This window comes from Pygocentrus nattereri, chromosome 13 (assembly GCF_015220715.1).
Source record: "Pygocentrus nattereri isolate fPygNat1 chromosome 13, fPygNat1.pri, whole genome shotgun sequence".
NCBI lineage: Eukaryota > Metazoa > Chordata > Actinopteri > Characiformes > Serrasalmidae > Pygocentrus > Pygocentrus nattereri.
The window spans coordinates 36,787,796-36,807,330 of record NC_051223.1 but is presented as its reverse complement, the minus strand read 5'-3'; the positions used below and the strand labels follow the sequence as shown (position 1 = coordinate 36,807,330).

Below are 19,535 nucleotides of genomic sequence, written 5' to 3'. Positions count from 1 at the left end.
TTCTACAGTTACAGACTGTAGTCCATCTGTTTCTCTGATACTTTGTGGTGGTGGTTTGTTAGTGTGTGTTGTGCTGGTCTGAGTGGATCAGACACAGCAGTGCTGCTGGAGTTTTTAAACACCTCAGTGTCGCTGCTGGACTGAGAAAAGTCCACCAACCAAAAAACAACACAAACTGTGCAGCAGCAGATGAGCTGTCATCTCTGACCTTACATCTACAAGGTGGACTAATAGGCAGGAGTGTCTAATAGAGTGGACAGTGAGTGGACACAGTGTTTAAATACTCCAGTAACACTGCTGTGTCTGATCCACTCAGACAAGCGCAACACACACTAACACACCACCACCATATCAGTGTTACTGCAGTGCTGAGAATGATCCACCACCCAAATAGTACCCGCTCTGTGAGGGTCCATGGGGGTCCTGCCCACTGAAGAACAGGGTAACAGAGTATCAGAGAAACAGATGGACTACAGTCTGTAACTGTAGAACTACAGAGTGCAGCTATACAGTAAGTGGAGCTGATAAGATGGACAGTGAGCGCAGAAACAGGGAGGTGTATGTGTTATTAAGGCATTCCGTTCGTATTACAGATTATATTTGGTGCTGTAGTTGTTACTACATTGTTTCTCTACATTTGGTAAAGTCGCCCAGGGCAAGTTAAATGCGCAAAAGCAATGACCTGGTCAGTGAATCTGCTGGAAAGCCACTTATATCAGTCATATCCTCGAACAGAGCAGGACGTTCTGGAGCCATCAGGGCAGAACGAGGCGTGGCGAGGTCTACAGAGCGCACTTCTCTTTCAGACCGCTGGAAAGTGAATTATTAATATTAAGGGGAATTAAAGCGAAGACGAGGACGCAGTGAGAAGCGTGTCCTGGATGTTCTGCCACGAGACTTCGTCTCTAAACAGTTTTCACTCGCGAGTCTTCAGCGTTTTATCAGCGCGAGTCGTTCTCTCGCTCTGAATGGGTCTGACAGTCTCAGGTGCGCCGTGATTGACGTCTTTTACACGGTTGTTTTTTTCATCCTGGTGTTCGCGCGTCACACCCTCTGGTCGCCTCCTCTCCGGGTCCGGATGGGTCAGCGTACGTCCGTTTTTAGACTCGGGAGTCCGTGCGTCACTGACCCTTGGAGAGGAAGATATGGGGCGAGAGAGAGAGAGAGAGAGAGAGAGAAAGGCAAGAGAGAGAGAGAGAGAGAGAGAGAAACAAACAAACACACAAGCGGCACTGGAAAAGGGGGAAGGGAAGGGCACGCATTGACGTAGGTGTGATGCGCGCACGCGCCAAGAAAACAGAGAGAGAGAGAAAGAGAGAGAGAGAGAGAGAGAGAGAGAGAGAGAGAGAGAGAGAGAGAGAGAGAAAGAGAGAGAGAGAGAGAGAGAGAGAGACCCGGTCCGGAGACGGCAGGAGTGCCACATCTTTTTACGCGCTGGTGCGTAAAAGATGGAGAAGGAAAGACGCGCGCGAGAGAGTGGCATCTGCTGAGGGAGAGAGAGAGAGAGAGAGAGAGAGAGAGAGAGAGAGAGAGGACCGCACGAGCTCATCAGCATCATCAGCCTCCTCAGCCCCGAGCGGGATGAGAGGCGAAGGCGCGAGACTGAACAGCGAGCGAGCGAGAGACACCTTGGCAAACCGAAAGCGCGCAAAAGCGCGCGCCAGAAGCGTCCAGAAACGGGGACGAGCGCTCGAGATTCGAGGGAAGTTCCACTGTGTTGAGCGCGGACAGTGAGAGGCGATGGAGTCCAGCAGCAACGGAGTAGCGACGAAGGTGCGCGAGGCCATGCGGGACCCAAAAAGGCAGAGGTCGGTGATGCTGGTGATCGTGTGCGTGGCGCTGCTGCTGGACAACATGCTGTACATGGTGATCGTGCCCATCATCCCTGACTATCTGGCCGGGCTGGAGAGCGAGGCCGAGGCGGAGGCCAAGGCGCAGGCGCAGGCGCGCGGAAACGGCACCGGCGCGTGGCCGACGATCGCGCCGGTTAACCTGGACGTTAAAATCGGCGTGCTTTTCGCCTCCAAGGCCATCCTGCAGCTCGCGGTGAACCCCCTCTCCGGGCCGTTCATCGACCGCGTGGGCTACGACGTGCCTTTACTCATCGGCCTCACAGTTATGTTCCTGTCCACGTGCGTCTTCGCGTTCGCCGAGAGCTACGGCACGCTGTTCGCCGCGCGCAGTCTGCAGGGTTTGGGCTCGGCGTTCGCGGACACTTCGGGAATCGCCATGATCGCCGATCGCTACGGAGATGAGGAGACAGAACGCAGCCGCGCGCTCGGCCTCGCGCTTGCTTTCATCTCCTTCGGCAGCCTGGTGGCACCGCCCTTCGGCGGGATTCTGTACGAGCTCGCCGGCAAGCGCGTGCCGTTCTTGGTCCTCGCGTGCGTGTGCCTGGCAGACGGCTGCCTGCTGCTCGCTGTGACCAAGCCGTTCTCAAACCGCACCGCGCGCCAGAACGTGCCGGCCGGTGAGCCTGTCCACCGCCTGATCATGGACCCTTACATCGCCGTGGTGGCCGGCGCGCTGACCGTCTGCAACATTCCGCTGGCCTTCCTCGAGCCCACCATCGCCGGCTGGATGGAGACCACCATGCACGCCACCAAGTGGCAGATGGGCATGGCGTGGCTGCCTTCCTTCTTCCCACACGTGCTGGGCGTCTACGTGACCGTGAAGCTGGCCGAGCGCTACCCGAGCATGCAGTGGTTCTACGGCGCCGTGGGCATGCTGATCATCGGCGCCAGCTCGTGCGTCGTGCCTGCCTGCAAAACCTTCGCGCAGCTGATGTTGCCACTGTGTGGCATCTGCTTCGGGATCGCGCTCGTGGACACGGCGCTGCTGCCCACCCTCGCCTTCCTCGTGGACGTGCGCCACGCCTCCGTCTACGGCAGCGTCTACGCCATCGCGGACATCTCGTACTCCGTGGCCTACGCGCTGGGGCCCGTGGTGGCCGGCAACATCGTGCACACCATGGGCTTCGCGCAGCTCAACCTGGGCATGGGCCTCGCCAACGTGCTCTACGCGCCCACCTTGCTGGCGCTGCGGCACGTGTGCCAGATCAAGCCCTCGCGCTCCGAGAGGCGCATACTGCTGGATGAGGAAGAGGAGGACGGGAGTGCGGGGCTTTACGACGCCATCAGGATGGAGGAGCCCAGGGCGAAGAGGAAGGGGCTCTGCGCGGACACCAGCACCGCCAACAGCGAGACTTACAACGCCTACACTGCCAACGCCACCGCGCACAGCACCAGCACCCCCAACACCTACACTGCCAACAACACAAACACTGCCAACACCAAGACCCCTAAAATCAGCACAAACACCAGGGCCAACACTGCCAGGACCACCACCACCCCACTCCCTGCAGATGGAAGCGGACTGGACGCAATGATCGCCAGCTCCAGGTCTCAATCCGAGGAGGAGTCGTCAGGACCTGAGTGCATTTAGCGGCTAGTTTCGTTCCAAAACAAACAAACAAACAAACAAACAAACAAACAAACAAACAAACACCCCAGACGAGTTGCCAATCATGCTGAGCTGTACTATCCACTCATAAGTATGTGTGACTGTATCCATACGCAGGTAGGACCTCAGCTTCTATAGGACATCAGGTAAACAAGGCTTCTGCTCATTAATGTATTCCTTCTAATTACGCAAATGAAGCGCTGTTACTCTGATGATCGCACTAGAACTGCTTTGTCACCCATACGACCCGAAACAGCGTCACTGGACTGAACGGAGCGCACTTTATCCACCCCATCTCGGCACGCGCACATATATCAAGCTCAGACTTAATAAAGCCCCAGTTATGACCAAACAAACCTCTGACCAAATGTCCCGATTCACCCGACTGCGCCCTGCCTGTGTCCTGCTTCGCCTACTCTGAGCTCGCTCTTTCCCGCTTGCTGAGCTGGTCTGGGTTCACCGCCGACCCGGTGCCGCAGGCGCCGGACGGCCGCGGTGTGGAGAAAGCGCGTGAGTTCTGTTAGACAGTCAGACATCGCGGAACGAGAGAAGATCAGGAGAAGAAGCTACTAGTCTATATTTCCATATGAGTAAACGGTATTTATTTTCTTTTGGAGGAGGCGGGTCTTTTCTTTGTGGTTTGAAATAAACGTAATTGAATATTCAGATGTGAACATGTTTAGTTTATTGGGAGGCGCCACCTTTTCAAGGCTGTGATATTATTCGTGTACATATGTAGGAATTTGTAAATTGATGTGAATCTGTGTGCGTAATGATTGTGTCTACGTGCGTGTGTGTGTGAGAGAGAGAGTGTGTGTGTGTGTGTGTGTGTGTGTGTGTGTGTGTGTGTGTGTGTGTGTGTGTGTGTGTGTGCGTGTGTGTGTGTGTGGGTGTGTGTGTGTGAATAAAACGACCCTGGATGGTAAAGATGTGTGTGTGTGTGTGTGTGTGTGTGTCTGTGTGTGTGTGTGTGTGTGTGAATAAAACGACCCTGGATGGTAAAGACGCGCGTGTGTGTGTGTGTGTGTGTGTGTGTGTGTGTGTGTGAATAAAACGACCCTGGATGGTAAAGATGTGTGTGTGTGTGTGTGTGTGTGTGTGTGTGTGTGTGTGTGTGTGTGTGTGCGTGTGTGTGTGTGTGCGTGTGTGTGTGTGTGCGTTGCTGTCAGACCAAAACGGAGCAGACAGCCTGATTTTAACGATGATAGTTTTGATAATAAAAAGCGCTTAAAACTCGAGCTGGCGTCCTGTTTTTTTGTGGGTGAAACACACAGCGAGACGGATGGATAAATAAATAAATAAATAAATAAATAAATAAATAAATAGATCTTTTTCTTCTTCGTCTTGATCCACGTTGAGAGCTTTTTTTTAGAAACGAATGAAGCTTAAGCTTCTAAAATAAATGAAAACATCATTTTCCCCATTTATTCCTCATTCCGCTCATCTGGAATCTGAGAGGGAAAAACTACACAAATTCTGCGTTAAAATCTCTCCGCTGCCTGATGTTGTGGAGTGTGTGAGATTGAGAGGGTCAGCGTGTGGTCAGTCTTTACTGTACACTCTTCACAGTAATGCGACACGCGCTCTGGTGCTCTGAGTCTTCATGGTGCTCTGAGTCTTCATGGTTCTCTGAGTCTTCATGGTTCTCTGAGTGTTCATGGTGCTCTGAGTCTTCATGGTGCTCTGAGTCTTCATGGTTCTCTGAGTGTTCATGGTTCTCTGAGTGTTCATGGTGCTCTGAGTCTTCATGGTTCTCTGAGTCTTCATGGTTCTCTGAGTGTTCATGGTGCTCTGAGTCTTCATGGTGCTCTGAGTGTTCATGGTTCTCTGAGTGTTCATGGTGCTCTGAGTCTTCATGGTTCTCTGAGTGTTCATGGTGCTTTGAGTGGTCATGGTGCTCTGAGTGTTCATGGTGCTCTGAGTCTTCATGGTGCTCTGAGTGCTCATGGTTCTCTGAGTCTTCATGGTTCTCTGAGTGTTCATGGTTCTCTGAGTGTTCATGGTGCTCTGAGTGGTCATGGTGCTCTGAGTGTTCATGATTCTCTGAGTGTTCATGGTGCTTTGAGTGGTCATGGTGCTCTGAGTGTTCATGATTTTCTGAGTGTTCATGGTGCTCTGAGTGCTCATGGTTCTCTGAGTCTTCATGGTTCTCTGTGTAACTCTGAGAACCCGTGAAGGACTGTTTCTGTGGGTGTGGTAAACAAATGCATGCAGTGATGAAGGGAGACAGACACGAGGCCCGACACCACAGTCCCACGGCAACACAGACACAGGACTAATGACTGAGTTCTCGGGTCAAAGCACACGAGCTGGAGGCGCTTTAGCCGGGTTTGAGAGGTAGGTCGGGGTTCCGACTGGACTGGGTTATAATGAGGCGTAATGGGTTTTCAGGGCTTTAAACAGGTTTTGATGAGTTCGGAAGGTTCTGATATGAGTTAAGGTGAGTTAAGGTAAGGTTTGACAAAGATTTGAGCTTGAGTGGTTAAATGGGTTTAGACGGGTTTAGGTTCAGGTTCAACTTGCTTTAGTTGAAATGGGATTGGATTAGTTTAGGTTTGGGTTTAGATTGGTCTGGGTTTGGTTGAATTTAAATGGGTTTAGATTGGTTTAGGTTTGGTTTTGGTTGAGTTTAATCGGTTTAGATTGGTCTGGGTTTGGTTGAATTTAATGGGTTTAGATTGGTTTAGGTTTGGTTTTGGTTGAGTTTAATCGGTTTAGATTGGTCTGGGTTTGGTTGAATTTACTTTGAACTGGTTATAATCGGTTTGCATTTGATTCACTTTAACTAAATGTAGACGCTTCAACGCGCCGTTTAAAGACTGAACCTCTGTGTCTTCGGCTCGTTTCTTCTTCCACACGTCTCGTCCTTCAATTCATATGAAATGGGCTGTTCCTCGCAGCTTGGTCCGCGAATGGAGGCGGATGGGAGGAGTTTGTGCGGAAGGACACGCACCTTCAACACTTTCGCTCGCTTGGAAACACGTGAAGCTCCGAGGAGAGAGAGAGAGAGAGAGAGAGAGAGAGAGAGAGAGAGAGAGAGAAGCGCGGGGATTGATGCTGAGCGCTGAGGGATGCTGAGAACGGAGAGACGGACACTAAAGACTGAGGGATGGATGCTGGACACTGCGAGCCCTGGTCAGCTTCAGTGAACTTCTGAGCAGCTTGATCGGCAGCTCCACAGGTAAGTTACTCCGAGACTCTTTTAGCAGCTGATTTGATGAAGCAGCCAGTGTTTGGTTATTTTCTGCGGAATGCAGGAGATGAGCTGATATGCTAGATTAGCAAGAAAAGAAAAGAAAAGAAAAGAAAAGACAGATTCTCGTTTTGCCTCCTGCCTTTTTTCAGGCTCAGCTGTTTAATGAAGGAGCCGCGAGGCCTGAATCAGCGCTTTCCTCGCAGCTCTCCACAGCGAGCAGAAGTAAAACACAACTCCAGTAACTGCGACTGACTGATGGGGCTGTATGTGATCTGTGAAGCTCTGATGTGTGTGATGTGTGTTGAGGCTTTTCAGACCTGCTTGACCAGCTGGACCGGAGGAGAGAGAGGAGAGAGAGGAGAGAGAGGAGAGAGAGAGAGAGGATGCCGGTACTAGAGAGAGAACCAGCCAAAGATTGCAGAGGCAGCAATGTAAGCGTTTATACTACTATACTACTATTACTATTACTACTAATAATAATCCTATAATTATATTCATTACTACTGTGATACTAACTAATATAATACTACTGCTGATGACGATAATGATGAGTAATATACCATTATATCAATAACAGTAACAATAATAATGCTACTAATAATTTTAATACTGGTATTGATGATAATGAACTACCTTGAATAATGATGCTAATAATGATGATTATAATAATGCTATAATATTGCTACTATATATTACTAAAAATGAATAGCAAAATAATAATAATAATAATAATAATAATAAATAATAATAATACCCCATTACTACTTAAGATGATAATAGTAACAATAGTAATGTCATCATCATCACACAGCCACTATTAATAATAACAATATTAGTGATGATGGTAATGATAATAAAAATGCTATACTACTACTACTACTACTACTACTACTAATAATAATAATAAAAATAATAATAATAAATCAACAACACAACAATACTAATAATAACACATGATTATGATGATTTATTATGATTATGATTAGTATCATTATTGTGATTATGATGATGATGATGATGATGATTATTATTATTATTATTATTATTATTAGATCAGCTCGATTATTTACACTGAGAGCCTTAATAATTGGAGGCTTGTCATCCTCGTAGACTGATCGCCTCCTGAGCCCAATAAACAACACTGTATGCTCATATTTCTTTCCCCCTATTGTCCAGTGAGAAACGGTCATACATCCTGTTTTTGTCCCTGTGGCCTCTGAAAGGTCTCAGAGTGCTGCAGTGGTGATGTATGAATGTCCTTGTCCATGGTTCTGAAAGATGTCCATGGCTGTTTAAATCACTGGTTTGCCATGGTCCTTTGGATAGGCCTGTTGATTTAGCCCAGGCTGCTCACCTGACTCACTTCACCAGATCATCGTCATGATGTTAAAGGGAAATTCCACCGATTCTTCAACACATTCTGCATAATTCAGCGCTTGAGAAGTAAATAAACTCAGGCAGAGAGGTTTGGTGTAAAATGCTTTATTGTAGAGAAACCTACCGACTCAGATCTCTTTACAGTGGTGGTGATGGGAACCAGGAGTCACAATGTCTACAACACAAATACAGACATTTTATTTACTATCCAAAAACACCAATGAACCTGCATATGTGCTGTGAGTTTTTATATGTAATATCAATTATGGCAAAATAGTAATAAAAAAATAATGAAAAAATGAAAAAAAAAATACAATTTTATATTTTGCCTTATAGCCCCACGCCTGCACATTTCCGCCCTAAATGGGTTATAAAATTACATTTTGGCCAAAATCTTCTCAACACTATCATGAAACAGTGCCTCGGGCATCAGGCAGTGAATTCATAACCATGTAGTTACTTTCCATGAGGGAGCTTTTAGAGGCGGACGTCTGGTTCCTATAACCACCACTGTGAACAATTCTAGCTTTCTATAACAATTCTAAGTTTCTATAGAACAGAGCGTTTCACACCAAACCACTCTGAATGACTCTGTTTACACCTCAAACACTTACTTATGCAGAATTTTTTAAAAACCAGTGGAATTCTGCTTTAATTGCTTTAACCATCCAGGTTTATTTCATACAAAGGCTTATTATTCAGTAACTACAGGGCCTTCAATGCAAACCAATGGAGATGTTAAGTTAAGTGACTTTTTTAATCCCACAAATGGGGAAATTCCACCTCCGCATTTAACCCATCCATGAAATGAAACACCACATACACACTAGTGAACACACACACACTAGGGGGCAGTAAGCACACTTGCCCGGAGCGGTGGGCAGCCCTATCCATGGCGCCCGGGGAGCAGTTGGGGGTTAGGTGTCTTGCTCAAGGGCACCTCAGTCACTTTTAGCATCGCATGTAATGTAATTGATTACACACTCGTCAAGGTATGTAGCGAATTTTTTTGGTTCAGATTGTTTCATCCTAACGGGACCTACAGGAGAATATTCAGGGCCTCTTTTGAATGAATCTCTGTTGAAGTGTGTAATAAAATGTTGGGCCTGCCATTGGGCCCATGGCTCATTAAAGGGGTTAAATAGCATTGGAAAACCACCGGTATCCTTCCAAAGAAAGTAGTTGCACAATTTAATTTAGTCTGTTTTATCCTGACACATCTTTTAGGCTTAAAATTGCATATGACCACTGAAGAAATGATCAACCTGTTCACAATAAAGGATCTTCACAGCTAACCTGTTCACAGCTAAAGATCTCAGATGTTCCTGCAAAAATCGCTGTGTTTTAATAGACGGGTGTCTTTTGATGGCACTTTTGTACATTTATCATTTCCATTTTATTAATCAAGATAGCGCTCTGCAACCCAGGGGTAAGTGAGCCCTTCCTGTCTCAGAAGGTTTTCCAGAATCCTCGCTCCGTATGTCTTTAAGCCATTTGCATGAATTATTGAGAAGAGCGCGGAAAAACACAGTGGAACTTCAGAGAGATGCTGAACAATTACGCCATCTGATTAATGCTCCGAGGCCCGAGGAAATGAGCACAGACTCCGGCATTCCAGGACTGATCCAATGGTGTTAGAAAATTTCACCGTTTTGCCATGAGAACACTGAGAACACCGTGTCCTCCAAAGCCTGAGGATATAAGCCTTTCCACAATACCAGGACTGACACAAGTCATGGATAGTGAACATCATCTAAATTTCTGCATAGAGCAGTGAATGAGATGTAAATAAAGTCATTCAGAGTGGTTTGCTGTGAAATGCTTTACATCAATATGTTTTAGAGAAACCAAATAAAGAAGGTTTAATACAGCTGTTTGCGGAAGTATGAACACCCCTGGTCAAATGGCATGTTCTGTTGATTTTCTAAATTTAGCACAGGCCACACTTTTTGTTTATGTAATTTGACCAGGGGTCAGGGGTGCCTGTAAACTGTAAATATTAAGGTAAACACAATATAACAGTTATTTACTACTAAATATCCTATATAAATACAACCCCATTTCCAAAAAAGTTGTGACGCTGTGCAGAATGTAAATAAAAATCGAATGCAATGATGTGCAAATCATGTAAACTATATTTTTAAAGGACAAACAGTACAAAGGCAGCATATCAAATGTTGAAACTGGGAAATTTTCATTTTTTAAAAATATATGCCCATTTTGAATTTGATGCCAACAACACATTCCAAAAAAGTTGGGACGGGAGCCTGTTTACCCCTGTGTTTCATCACCTCTTCTTTTAGCAACACTCTGTAAGCGATTGGGAACTGTATCTACCCAATAGTTCAGAATCTCCTTTGTGGTATTTTTCATGTCATAATGTGACAAATGTTCTCAGTGGTGACAGGTCTGGACTGCAGGCAGGTCAGTTTAGCACCCGGACTCTTTTAATATGGAGCAATGCTGCTGTAATACGTGCAGAATGTGGTTTGAAATCATCTTGCTGAAATAATCAAGGCCTTCCCTGAAAAAGACGTCGTCTGGACGGCAGCAGATGTTACCAAAACATGTTTATATCATTCAGCGTTAATGGTGCCTTCACAGATGAGCACGTCACCCATGCCATGTGCACTAATGCTTCCTTATGCCATCATGAATGCTGGCTTTTGAACTGTGCGCTGATAACAAGCTAGGAGTGGTCTTTAGCCTGGAGGACACAGTGTCCATGATTTCTAAAGAGAATTTCAAATGTTGATTTGTCAGACCACAGAACACCTTTCCACTTCCCCTCAGTCCATTTTAAATGAGCTCAGGCCCAGAGAAGGTGGCAGCGTTTCTGGGTCCTGCTTATATTTGGTTTCCTCTTTGCATTTTAGAGTTTTACTTGCATCTGTGGATGCAGTGATAAACTGTGTTCACAGACAGTGGTTTTCAGAAGTGTTTCTGAGTCTATGCAGTGATTTCCACTAGAAAATCATGTCTACTTTTAATGTAGTGGTGCCTGAAGTCCCAAAGATCACAGCCAGCTAATACTGGTTTTTGGCCTTCTCCCTTAGATACAGAGATTTCTCTGGATTCTATTTTCAGTTAAACATAGGGTTTAAATTATTTGCACATTATTGAATTTTGAAAAGAAAGCCTGTGGCAGCCCAGTTTAGGTGTTAAATACTTCTTAATCCAGAGAATAACCGCTGACAAGTGCAGCATCCACTCTTCAAAAGTAAGGCCTGTTCAGAGATGAACCTTTTTTTCAGATACGCTCATCTTAAGGCATTAAAACTAAAGGCCGGACCCACTTTTAAAGGCCTCTGTAATTAAGAAACCAGTTTTAGACTCTATCTGCTGGGCACAACGACACTGAGCAGTACCATGATGTACTAACAATGACCTCCAGCTTAATACATCAAAACCAGAGGAGATCATTGTGGATGATAGTAAAAAACAATCATAAGAGAGAAAAAGAACATAAAAGCTCCAGTGCAAATCAGTAACTGTTGTAAAATCATGCACTTTTTTGGGAGCTCCCATGGTGAATCTTTGAATTAGACTTCATTCTGATCAAAAAACCTCCACAGGTTGTTTGTCTTGAGACAATTTCTACTACAGCTTGATATGACAATGCAGACACTGACACGTAATAAATTGCAAGGTATTTTTGGTAAAGATTCAAAGATAATAGGAATACCTCTTCCTTCAGTTGACTCTATTTATACTCAGTGCACCCCTAAAGCAGGCAAAGAAAATAACTACAGATTCTTCTCATCCAGCCACTTCCTTCTGCGGGGCGCCACAGATCTTATAAGACAAAGACGACTCATTTTAAAAACAGTGAATAGCTTTTTACCATGTTGCGATCGTTGGCTTGTTGGTCTAGGGGTATGATCCTCGCTTTGGGTGCAACAGGTCCTGGGTTCACATCCTGGACGAGCTCATATTAGGAGCAGTCGTGGGCTGGAGGGTATGGAACCAGCCTCGTGACCGGAAGGTCGCCGGTTTGATCCCCAGAGCCGACAGCACATGACTGAGGTGTCCTTGAGCAAGACACCTAACCCCCAACTGCTCCCCGGGCACTGCAGATTGGGCTGCCCACCGCTCTGGGCAAGTGTGCTCACTGCCCCCTAGTGTGTGTGTGTGTCCATTCACTAGTGTGTATGTGGTGTTTCACTTCACGGATGGGTTAAATGCAGAGGTGAAATTTCCCCATTGTGGGATTAATAAGGGCCTCTTAATTAATAAGGTTATTGGACTGTTCTGAGGATCTAATCATTGTCTGTCCGTAAGATTTTGTTGATGTGTGTTTGTGCAAATACAGAGTTAAAACTTGATGCACCCGCAATGGTCTCGCTTTATTTGGACAGTCCACTATAGTTCCCTATAGATCATCTACAGAAGATCAAGTTGTTCACAAACTATCTGATGAATCTCCGTTGATTCCAAGCAGTTGTGGGGTTAGGATTTGGATCAGGGTTAGGGCTAGGACTGGGGTGAGGGTTGGGTTGGGATTAGAGCAGGTCTAGAGTACAACATTATAGTCAGTTTAGTAGAAATTTAGTTGAATGTAACTAAATTAAGTATCTACAAAGCATCTAAAGTGGACAATCTGAATAAAGCCCCAAGCTCATTTCTTATTTGTACCCCTACCCCTTGTTCTCGAGTATCACTTTGCCCATTGGAACCGAGTTACAGGGCAGTGGTTGAAGTCTTCCTCCATGAAACGGGCCCCTCAAATAAAAAAGAGCATCACTTCATTATCAGCTACTAGCGCTGCTCTGTAGGCGACCCTGCCCGTCTGCAGTGACCGCAGAGGAGGGGAAAGTTCAGCTCCTCACTGCTGGGCTTTAGTTACATTTAGGGAATCATATGCTTTTGGGGTGGGGTGGGGCAATAATTATCTAATCTTGCCCACCCCTGATTCTTCAGTGATATGAAGCTGAAGTCAGATATTCTCCAGCTTAAATGGTGCAGCAGTTACGTTCTGGCGCTTCAGGCATCAGAACAGCTGGACTATTTAAGGCATTAAACTAAGATAAAACGATGGTTATTGAAATTTTTAACAGAGGAAATTCTCACATTTGTGTGTTTCTTTGGCCTCTTGCTCAGCCGTCCTGCCTGTTTTTCTTTTTTTCTCTTAACACTCTGTTTGGAGTGGCTCTGAAAAAGCTCCATTCAGAGATCCATGTAGTTGTAATACTTCGCCCTACCCCTCTATCTCAACCACCTCGGGACACCTTACCCCTAAACTTGAACTCGCAAAACAGTGGGCTAAAGGCTAAGAGGTAGGGCCGAGGGGTGAATTGGGATTGGGCCAAAGTCTTACCCTGGAAACAACTACCGCTAAATGAATCTATCGTTTTCCATTTTCCTGAAAGTCTAAAACAAATCTGAGATGGTCAGTTGGGATTTTGTTCTGAAACTGGAGGCGTTTGAGGTGTTTTCAGTTCAGGAGGGGAAAATTCACAAGGATTTTCAACTTTACACCCTAGTTCAGCCCCCCGCGACCCTGAGGGAGAAGCGGCTTCGAAAATGGATGGATGGATGGATGGACTCTAGTTCAGTTCCATGACTTGTTCCAGTTTTACAGTCTCAGCTCTGTCGTTCTGTAGGTCCTGCCCAAAGTGCCTGTACCGGACCTGAAGCAGACACTGGACACGTACCTGAGATGTGTTAAGCTCCTGGTCCCTGAGGCCCAGTTCCAGAAGACCAAGACCATTGTGGATAAATTTGCCAAACCAGGTGGAGTAGGAGAGATACTCCAGAAGAAGTTGTTGGAGAGGAGAGAGAAGACAGAAAACTGGGTAAATACGTTTATATACTGCAGAATTATGGTAATTTACTGTCAGCCGTTTCTCCACTAATTTGCCTTTTTTTTACAATATTCATATTGTATTATTATTATTATTATTATTATTATTATTATTGTAATAGAGTTGACTGCTGTATTTGCACAGTTTTTCCTGGTGCCCTGTATTACAACACCTAAGGAAAGTGCTGAGTCTTCAAAAATACTGTTAAATAGTTAGAAGAGAACAATCAGTGTATTAGAGTTTATCAGGCCATTAAGGCGTAAAGACAGCAGCCACCAAACGTTTGTTAATATAACATTACAGGATGAGCTGGTTCACTCAAGCACAGAGCACCATGGTGGTGAGAGTATCAAAACAAGAACAACATGGTTTAACAGACAAACAGAGCTCCTGTAAACAAGCTACAGATGAAAAACTAAAGGTAAACAAAACAACAAGGAATATAGCAAAGCTCCACCTGTCACGATTGGCCCCTCCCAGTCCTGTCCATGTGCTTCTTTGTTTTGGTTTTTAGTCCGGCCCCTTGTTTCATAACTCCACCCCTGATTGCCTGCACCTGTGTTTCCACCTGTCCCTCGTTTACCCTCATGTCTGTGTTTTCCCCTGTCTGCTGGCTGGTCTTTGTTTGAATTGTTGTTCTGATTGTGGTGTTTGTCGTTAGATGTTTGTTTGATTGTTTGGATTCCCTGTTTATCATGTCTGCCCACCCTGCTCTCGATCTTGATTACTGGACCCTGGACTGTCTCGACCCTGACTTTGGATTTGCCCACAATAAACGTCACTTATCTCCGCATATGCGTCCGCGTTACACCACCCTGTCACTTCAACATTCAGAAACAGACCATTAAAGATGCACAAAAGTGCTGGTCACTCTCCCAATACACAGACAGCAGTGCATTAGTGTAATCCAACATGTGTGGGTGTATTAATGTTGAATCAAAAGAGGAATAAATGAAGACTGCACCGTTTATATCAGCCATTCATGTTTCTAAGGAATTCAGTAGCTTCTGCTCTTTAGTTTAATCTATTTTTTGTCAACATTTTCATTAGAAAGTCTCATGACTCAAACTTCTGAGTTTTTAGATCGTTCGAGTAAACCCAAGGTGCAAAATACAAGGGGTCCTGGGGCGTCCCAGACCCCATAATTAACCTCTTGGACCCCCTGAATGAAGAATGTAACTTATAAATGTTAAATGCTCAAATACAAATTAGGGGAAACTTCTTGTATCAGTGCTTCACCCACAACCAGTGAGCTTCTGTCTTTGATATTCATATCTAAATAGAGCAGCAGCCCTAGTCTGTCTGAGGGTGGCGCTGTAGCAGATTAGTTCACCCAGTTGGTCCTTCATAGCCAGTACAATTAATAGAATCCCATAATTTATAGAATAATTAATTAATTGGGGGGCAGTCATGGGCTACAGGTTAGGGAATCAGCCCTGTGACCAGAAGGTCACCGTTTCGATCCCCTGAGCCAATTGTACGTGACTGACGTGCCCTTGAGCAAGACACCTAATCCCCAACTGCTCCCTGGGAGCTGTGGATAGGGCTGCCCACCACTCCAGGCAAGTGTGCTCACTGCCCCCTAGTGTGTGTGTGTTCAGTAGTGTCTATGTAGTGTTACACTGCATGGATGGGTCAAATGTGGAGTCATTTAGTCTATGGGTCACTTAATCTTTATTAAAACTGTAACACAAGAACGGTTGATGCCCAGTTGTCCAGATCACAGAGGGAAAACAAGCAATTAGTGATCAGTGGATAACTCAGGAGTGAAAGCAGACGGTGCTCCTGGTTTACAGTAACTGGTTTCCTCCTGTCAGCAGGACAATTTTTCTTTTTGATGGCGTTTCGCCCAGATTGCTGGAGTAAACCAACATCAGCTCAGTTCTGCTGTACACAGCTATTAAAAAATGCACTCAAATATTTACCCGGGAGCGATCGATCAGGCAGCTGACAAACATCACTGCGTTCAGCCTGAGAGCCGAAAGGGACGACAGACAGAGGTGCTCGACGATTCAAGCCCACAGACACTTCTCACTTTCTTACGTCTCCCTCTGCTGATGTTTTTCTAACAAACCACTGCGTTATGCCTGTTTATCTTTGGCCAAATCCAGCTGCTTTAGACTGAACCGCTCCCTTTCCCATGCGTCTCCCTCAGGTTTATGATTACTGGTTGGAGGATATGTACCTGAACAACAGACTGGCTCTTCCTGTGAACTCCAGCCCTGTCCTGGTGTTCCCCAAACAGAGCTTTAGGAGCCGAGAGGACTCGCTCAGGTAGGTCAGAAAGGAGCTGAAGGCTAACGAGACACAGTGGTTTGTGGTTTTGTGTTCAGATGGTTCGTATCTGCTCTCCAGCCTCTTTGTTCAACGCTTGGCTTTAAACCATCTTTTCTCAACACTTTGACCCTCTCACTCCTGTTGACACCGGCTTCATTTCAAGGGGCATGAGCTAAAACTTCATCCCCTTGGAATGAGGAGGCTCTGTTTGTGTTCTGAGCAGTTTTGAGATAATGAGCTTCAGAGATTCTGCCTTCCACTCTTTCATAATGACAGACACCCTGAGTTTGTTGTAAATGTACAAAATCAAAATCGTCTGAAATTCGGAAAAGAGTTTTTTCTGGAACAGGTCAAAATCAGAGAGAACCTTCTAATCCTAAGAACTCACTGTCTGCTTGGAGCTATAAGGTTCTATCTGATGGAACGTGAAAAGAAGCAACGATTTTCAAGATACACAAGCAGTTTATACTCACAGTTTGCACTGCAGATTCAGTATAAAGGTCAGTGTTAGATATTTTGTCCAGTGCAGAGGTCAGTTTCAGGTAGAAACCATTAAAGTTTCCTTTAGTCTAGACAGAAACCAGCTACTGTAATAGACTGTCCCAGCAGGTCAGTGTAGCAGGTCAGTCTAAAGGCCGTATGAGGTTTGGTTTTATATCAGAAATGTGACTCTAATGAGGCAAAATCTCTTACTTTGGGAGAAAGAATGAAAAGAAAAGCAGGATAAACGAATGAAATTGGTGTTTATGTTGTAATTAAGAGCTCATTAATTCAAATGATTACTGTTTAATTTTCCTTAAGAAGATTTCAGCAACATGTTTTCATGTTCCATAAAGTTTTAACCTTTTCCTGCAGTCGCCGAGCAGAGAAGTGACATGACATAGAAGCAGAACCTGATTGGTCCTCTTTTGTGTATTCAAAGTGCTGATTGGCTCACAGATAGAACCTTATAGAACCAAGTGGAATCTGTTTTATTTTCTGGATAAAAAGTCCGGTGAATTTATACAACTTGTCAGAGTATATGATAAATTTTGTTTTTAGACCTACCTCTGTTTATGAAACCGTTATTGTTTATGCTCAAAAAAGCATCGTTTTTTGTATTTTGTGCACAAGTTCAATAGACAGTTTGCGTATAAACTTGAGGTAAGTCTGAGCGCTGGACGTGTATTAAAAACCAAAAGCGTGAAGTGTGAAAACGTTTGGTCTCATTCACCGGTTTCTTCCTACGTTTATTCTTATATGTGCTCTTGAGAAAGGCCTTGAAAAAAAAAGTCTACGTCAGATTCATGATGCATTTTAAAACCGCGGAACGGTTCTAACCTTCGTGCTCTTGAGTGTGTGTAGATTCTGTTCTTACCCAAGAACAAATCCCAAATAAGGGAACACGGCTGAGTGAGAATCTTCAAGAAAACTGCGTGAGTTGGTTTTAAGACTAAAACTTTTAATATCGAACCACCTTCAGGCAGCCTGTACCTGTTTTACTTAATCTGATTTATTCTTAACTTTTATTTTTTGTGTGAGTTCTTCTCTTAGTTCTTTATTTCTTTTTTTATGTATTTATTTATTTTTATTTATTTATTTCTCTCATTTTATTTTTTATAGCTTTGTATCATTACTTTTAATTTGTATTGTTGTATTGTTACTTTACTAATCTCTTCTTTTGATCTTAATCTCTCATCATTTAAACCACAATTTTTATGTTTTATCTACTTTTATTGTTTATTCACTGTTATTTTAAATTTTCTTTTCATTTAAAAAGGTTAAATGTAGTTATTATTTTCTTTGTAGTGTCAGTCCCTGTTTTTGTAAATGCTCGGCTACACTGAATATGAGGGTTGCCCTCAATGTACTTCCGAGTCACAACAAAGGTTGATTGATTGATTGATTGATTGATTGATTGAAGAAGAGATTTCTTCTTAAGAATGTTTGGTGAAGGAGGCCCAGTGATTTTGTCTTTATTCAGCACAAAATAAAAGCAAGAAACACGTTTCTTAGGCTACGTTCCCATCACAATCCCATCTCTCTGACACGATGGTTCACAACTCGTTTAGGTAAGCGATTCAAATCCGTCGTTAATGTGATGAACCGGCTCCTGAAATGACCCTCATGAGCTCCTCCTACTCAGTGACGTCACGCGACTGAATCACTGCATCATCAGCACAAACTAACGAGCAGAACGAGCTTCGCTGAGAAGATCATTAACTCTGATCAGCTCTCAGCTTCATTATTAGATCCACCGTTTACAGGCTTTAATGTCTGTTCGGCGCTGTTGCCATGGTAACGCTGAATGAGGGTGCACATGCAGTGGGAAAAAAAGCACACAAATTCCGATCTGAGCGTCACATTAAGGTCACATGGTAATGTGTTCACACTGGTGATGTGAACGTAGCCTTACTCTTTCAACATATAGAACATCTAGAAAGCTGACTACCTTGCCAACTTCAGCTTTCAGCTTGTTGCCGTCCTCATTTGATGAGGCGTTCCTGTTGTTTGAGTGATCCACTGCCTTCATTATAGCGATGATTTGAAGACAGTTAGCTACCTCAGTTAAGGCTACAATACGAACGCCAGCTGCCCGGCTTCTTTTCGCGTTCCTCGGTTAGTAAGAAAGAAAAGTAAAAAAAAAAATCTAACAGGCCACCCCCCAAAAATCCACCCCGTCAAAAGTTGCTCCCACCTTCAAGATACGACGTCATCAGGGGGGAGTTCCTGTGGTTACACTGGAAACTCTCAGTCCAGAAAATACTGCAGCACCAGTGTCAGAGGAGAAGGAGCATGTTTACACATTTTATTTTGGTGGAGTGTCCCTTTAGTTCTACTTTCATTGTTTATTTCATTTTAATGCCTTGAGGAGATTCTGTGCTCATCACCGTTAATATGCCTGTTACTTTTGTTAGTTATTATTATTATTGATATTATTAGTATTATTAGTATTGTTACTGTGTTGGATGATGAACAAGACAAAGCATTCAGGCTGAGTTATGCGGACACAGATCGATCGTTTGACTTCTTTATCTAATGGAACCCGTCTGTAAGTCTGATAGCGGAACCTCCTTCCTGCTTCTGCCTTTTCGGATAAAGGACAACTGAAAACTCTCAGGCCAGTTTATACACGAAGCCTACTGAGCAGAAATGAAGAGAAACACACAGAGAGAATAGAATGAGAGAGAGAGAGAGAGAGAGACAGAGAGAGAGAGAGAACAGAGAGAGAGAGAGACAGAGAGAGAGAGAGAACAGAGAGAGAGAGAGAACAGAGAGAGAGAGAGACAGAGAGAGAGAGAGAACAGAGAGAGAGAGAGACAGAGAGAGACAGAGAGACACAGAGAGAGAGAGACAGAGAGAGAGAGAACAGAGAGAGAGACAGAGAGACACAGACAGAGACAGAGAGAGAGAGAGACACAGAGAGAGACAGAGAGAGA

General features: G+C 44.7%; 2 protein-coding genes across 2 annotated transcripts in view; both read left to right on the top strand.

Moving 5' to 3' along the window:
- The first annotated feature begins 1,375 nt into the window (after window positions 1–1,375).
- Window positions 1,376–4,690, top strand: slc18a3b (solute carrier family 18 member 3b). Its single transcript, XM_017715331.2, has one exon. It carries the CDS (start codon window positions 1,741–1,743, stop codon window positions 3,442–3,444), a length of 1,704 nt encoding a protein of 567 aa, XP_017570820.2. The 5' UTR covers window positions 1,376–1,740; the 3' UTR covers window positions 3,445–4,690.
- Window positions 4,691–6,492: 1,802 nt separating this feature from the next.
- LOC108437907 (choline O-acetyltransferase-like) overlaps window positions 6,493–19,535 on the top strand; it is a 46,636-nt gene continuing 33,593 nt past the window's right edge. Inside the window, exons 1-4 of the mRNA XM_017715333.2 lie at window positions 6,493–6,643; window positions 6,965–7,089; window positions 13,639–13,830; window positions 15,995–16,113. Coding sequence (XP_017570822.1) covers window positions 7,042–7,089; window positions 13,639–13,830; window positions 15,995–16,113 — 359 coding nt within the window. The 5' untranslated portion in view covers window positions 6,493–6,643; window positions 6,965–7,041. The remainder of the gene's footprint in view (window positions 6,644–6,964; window positions 7,090–13,638; window positions 13,831–15,994; window positions 16,114–19,535) is intronic.

Bases quoted from the DNA above. Each gene is read 5' to 3' on its own strand.
- slc18a3b (XM_017715331.2), top strand. From the start codon at position 1,741: ATGGAGTCCAGCAGCAACGGAGTAGCGACGAAGGTGCGCGAGGCCATG.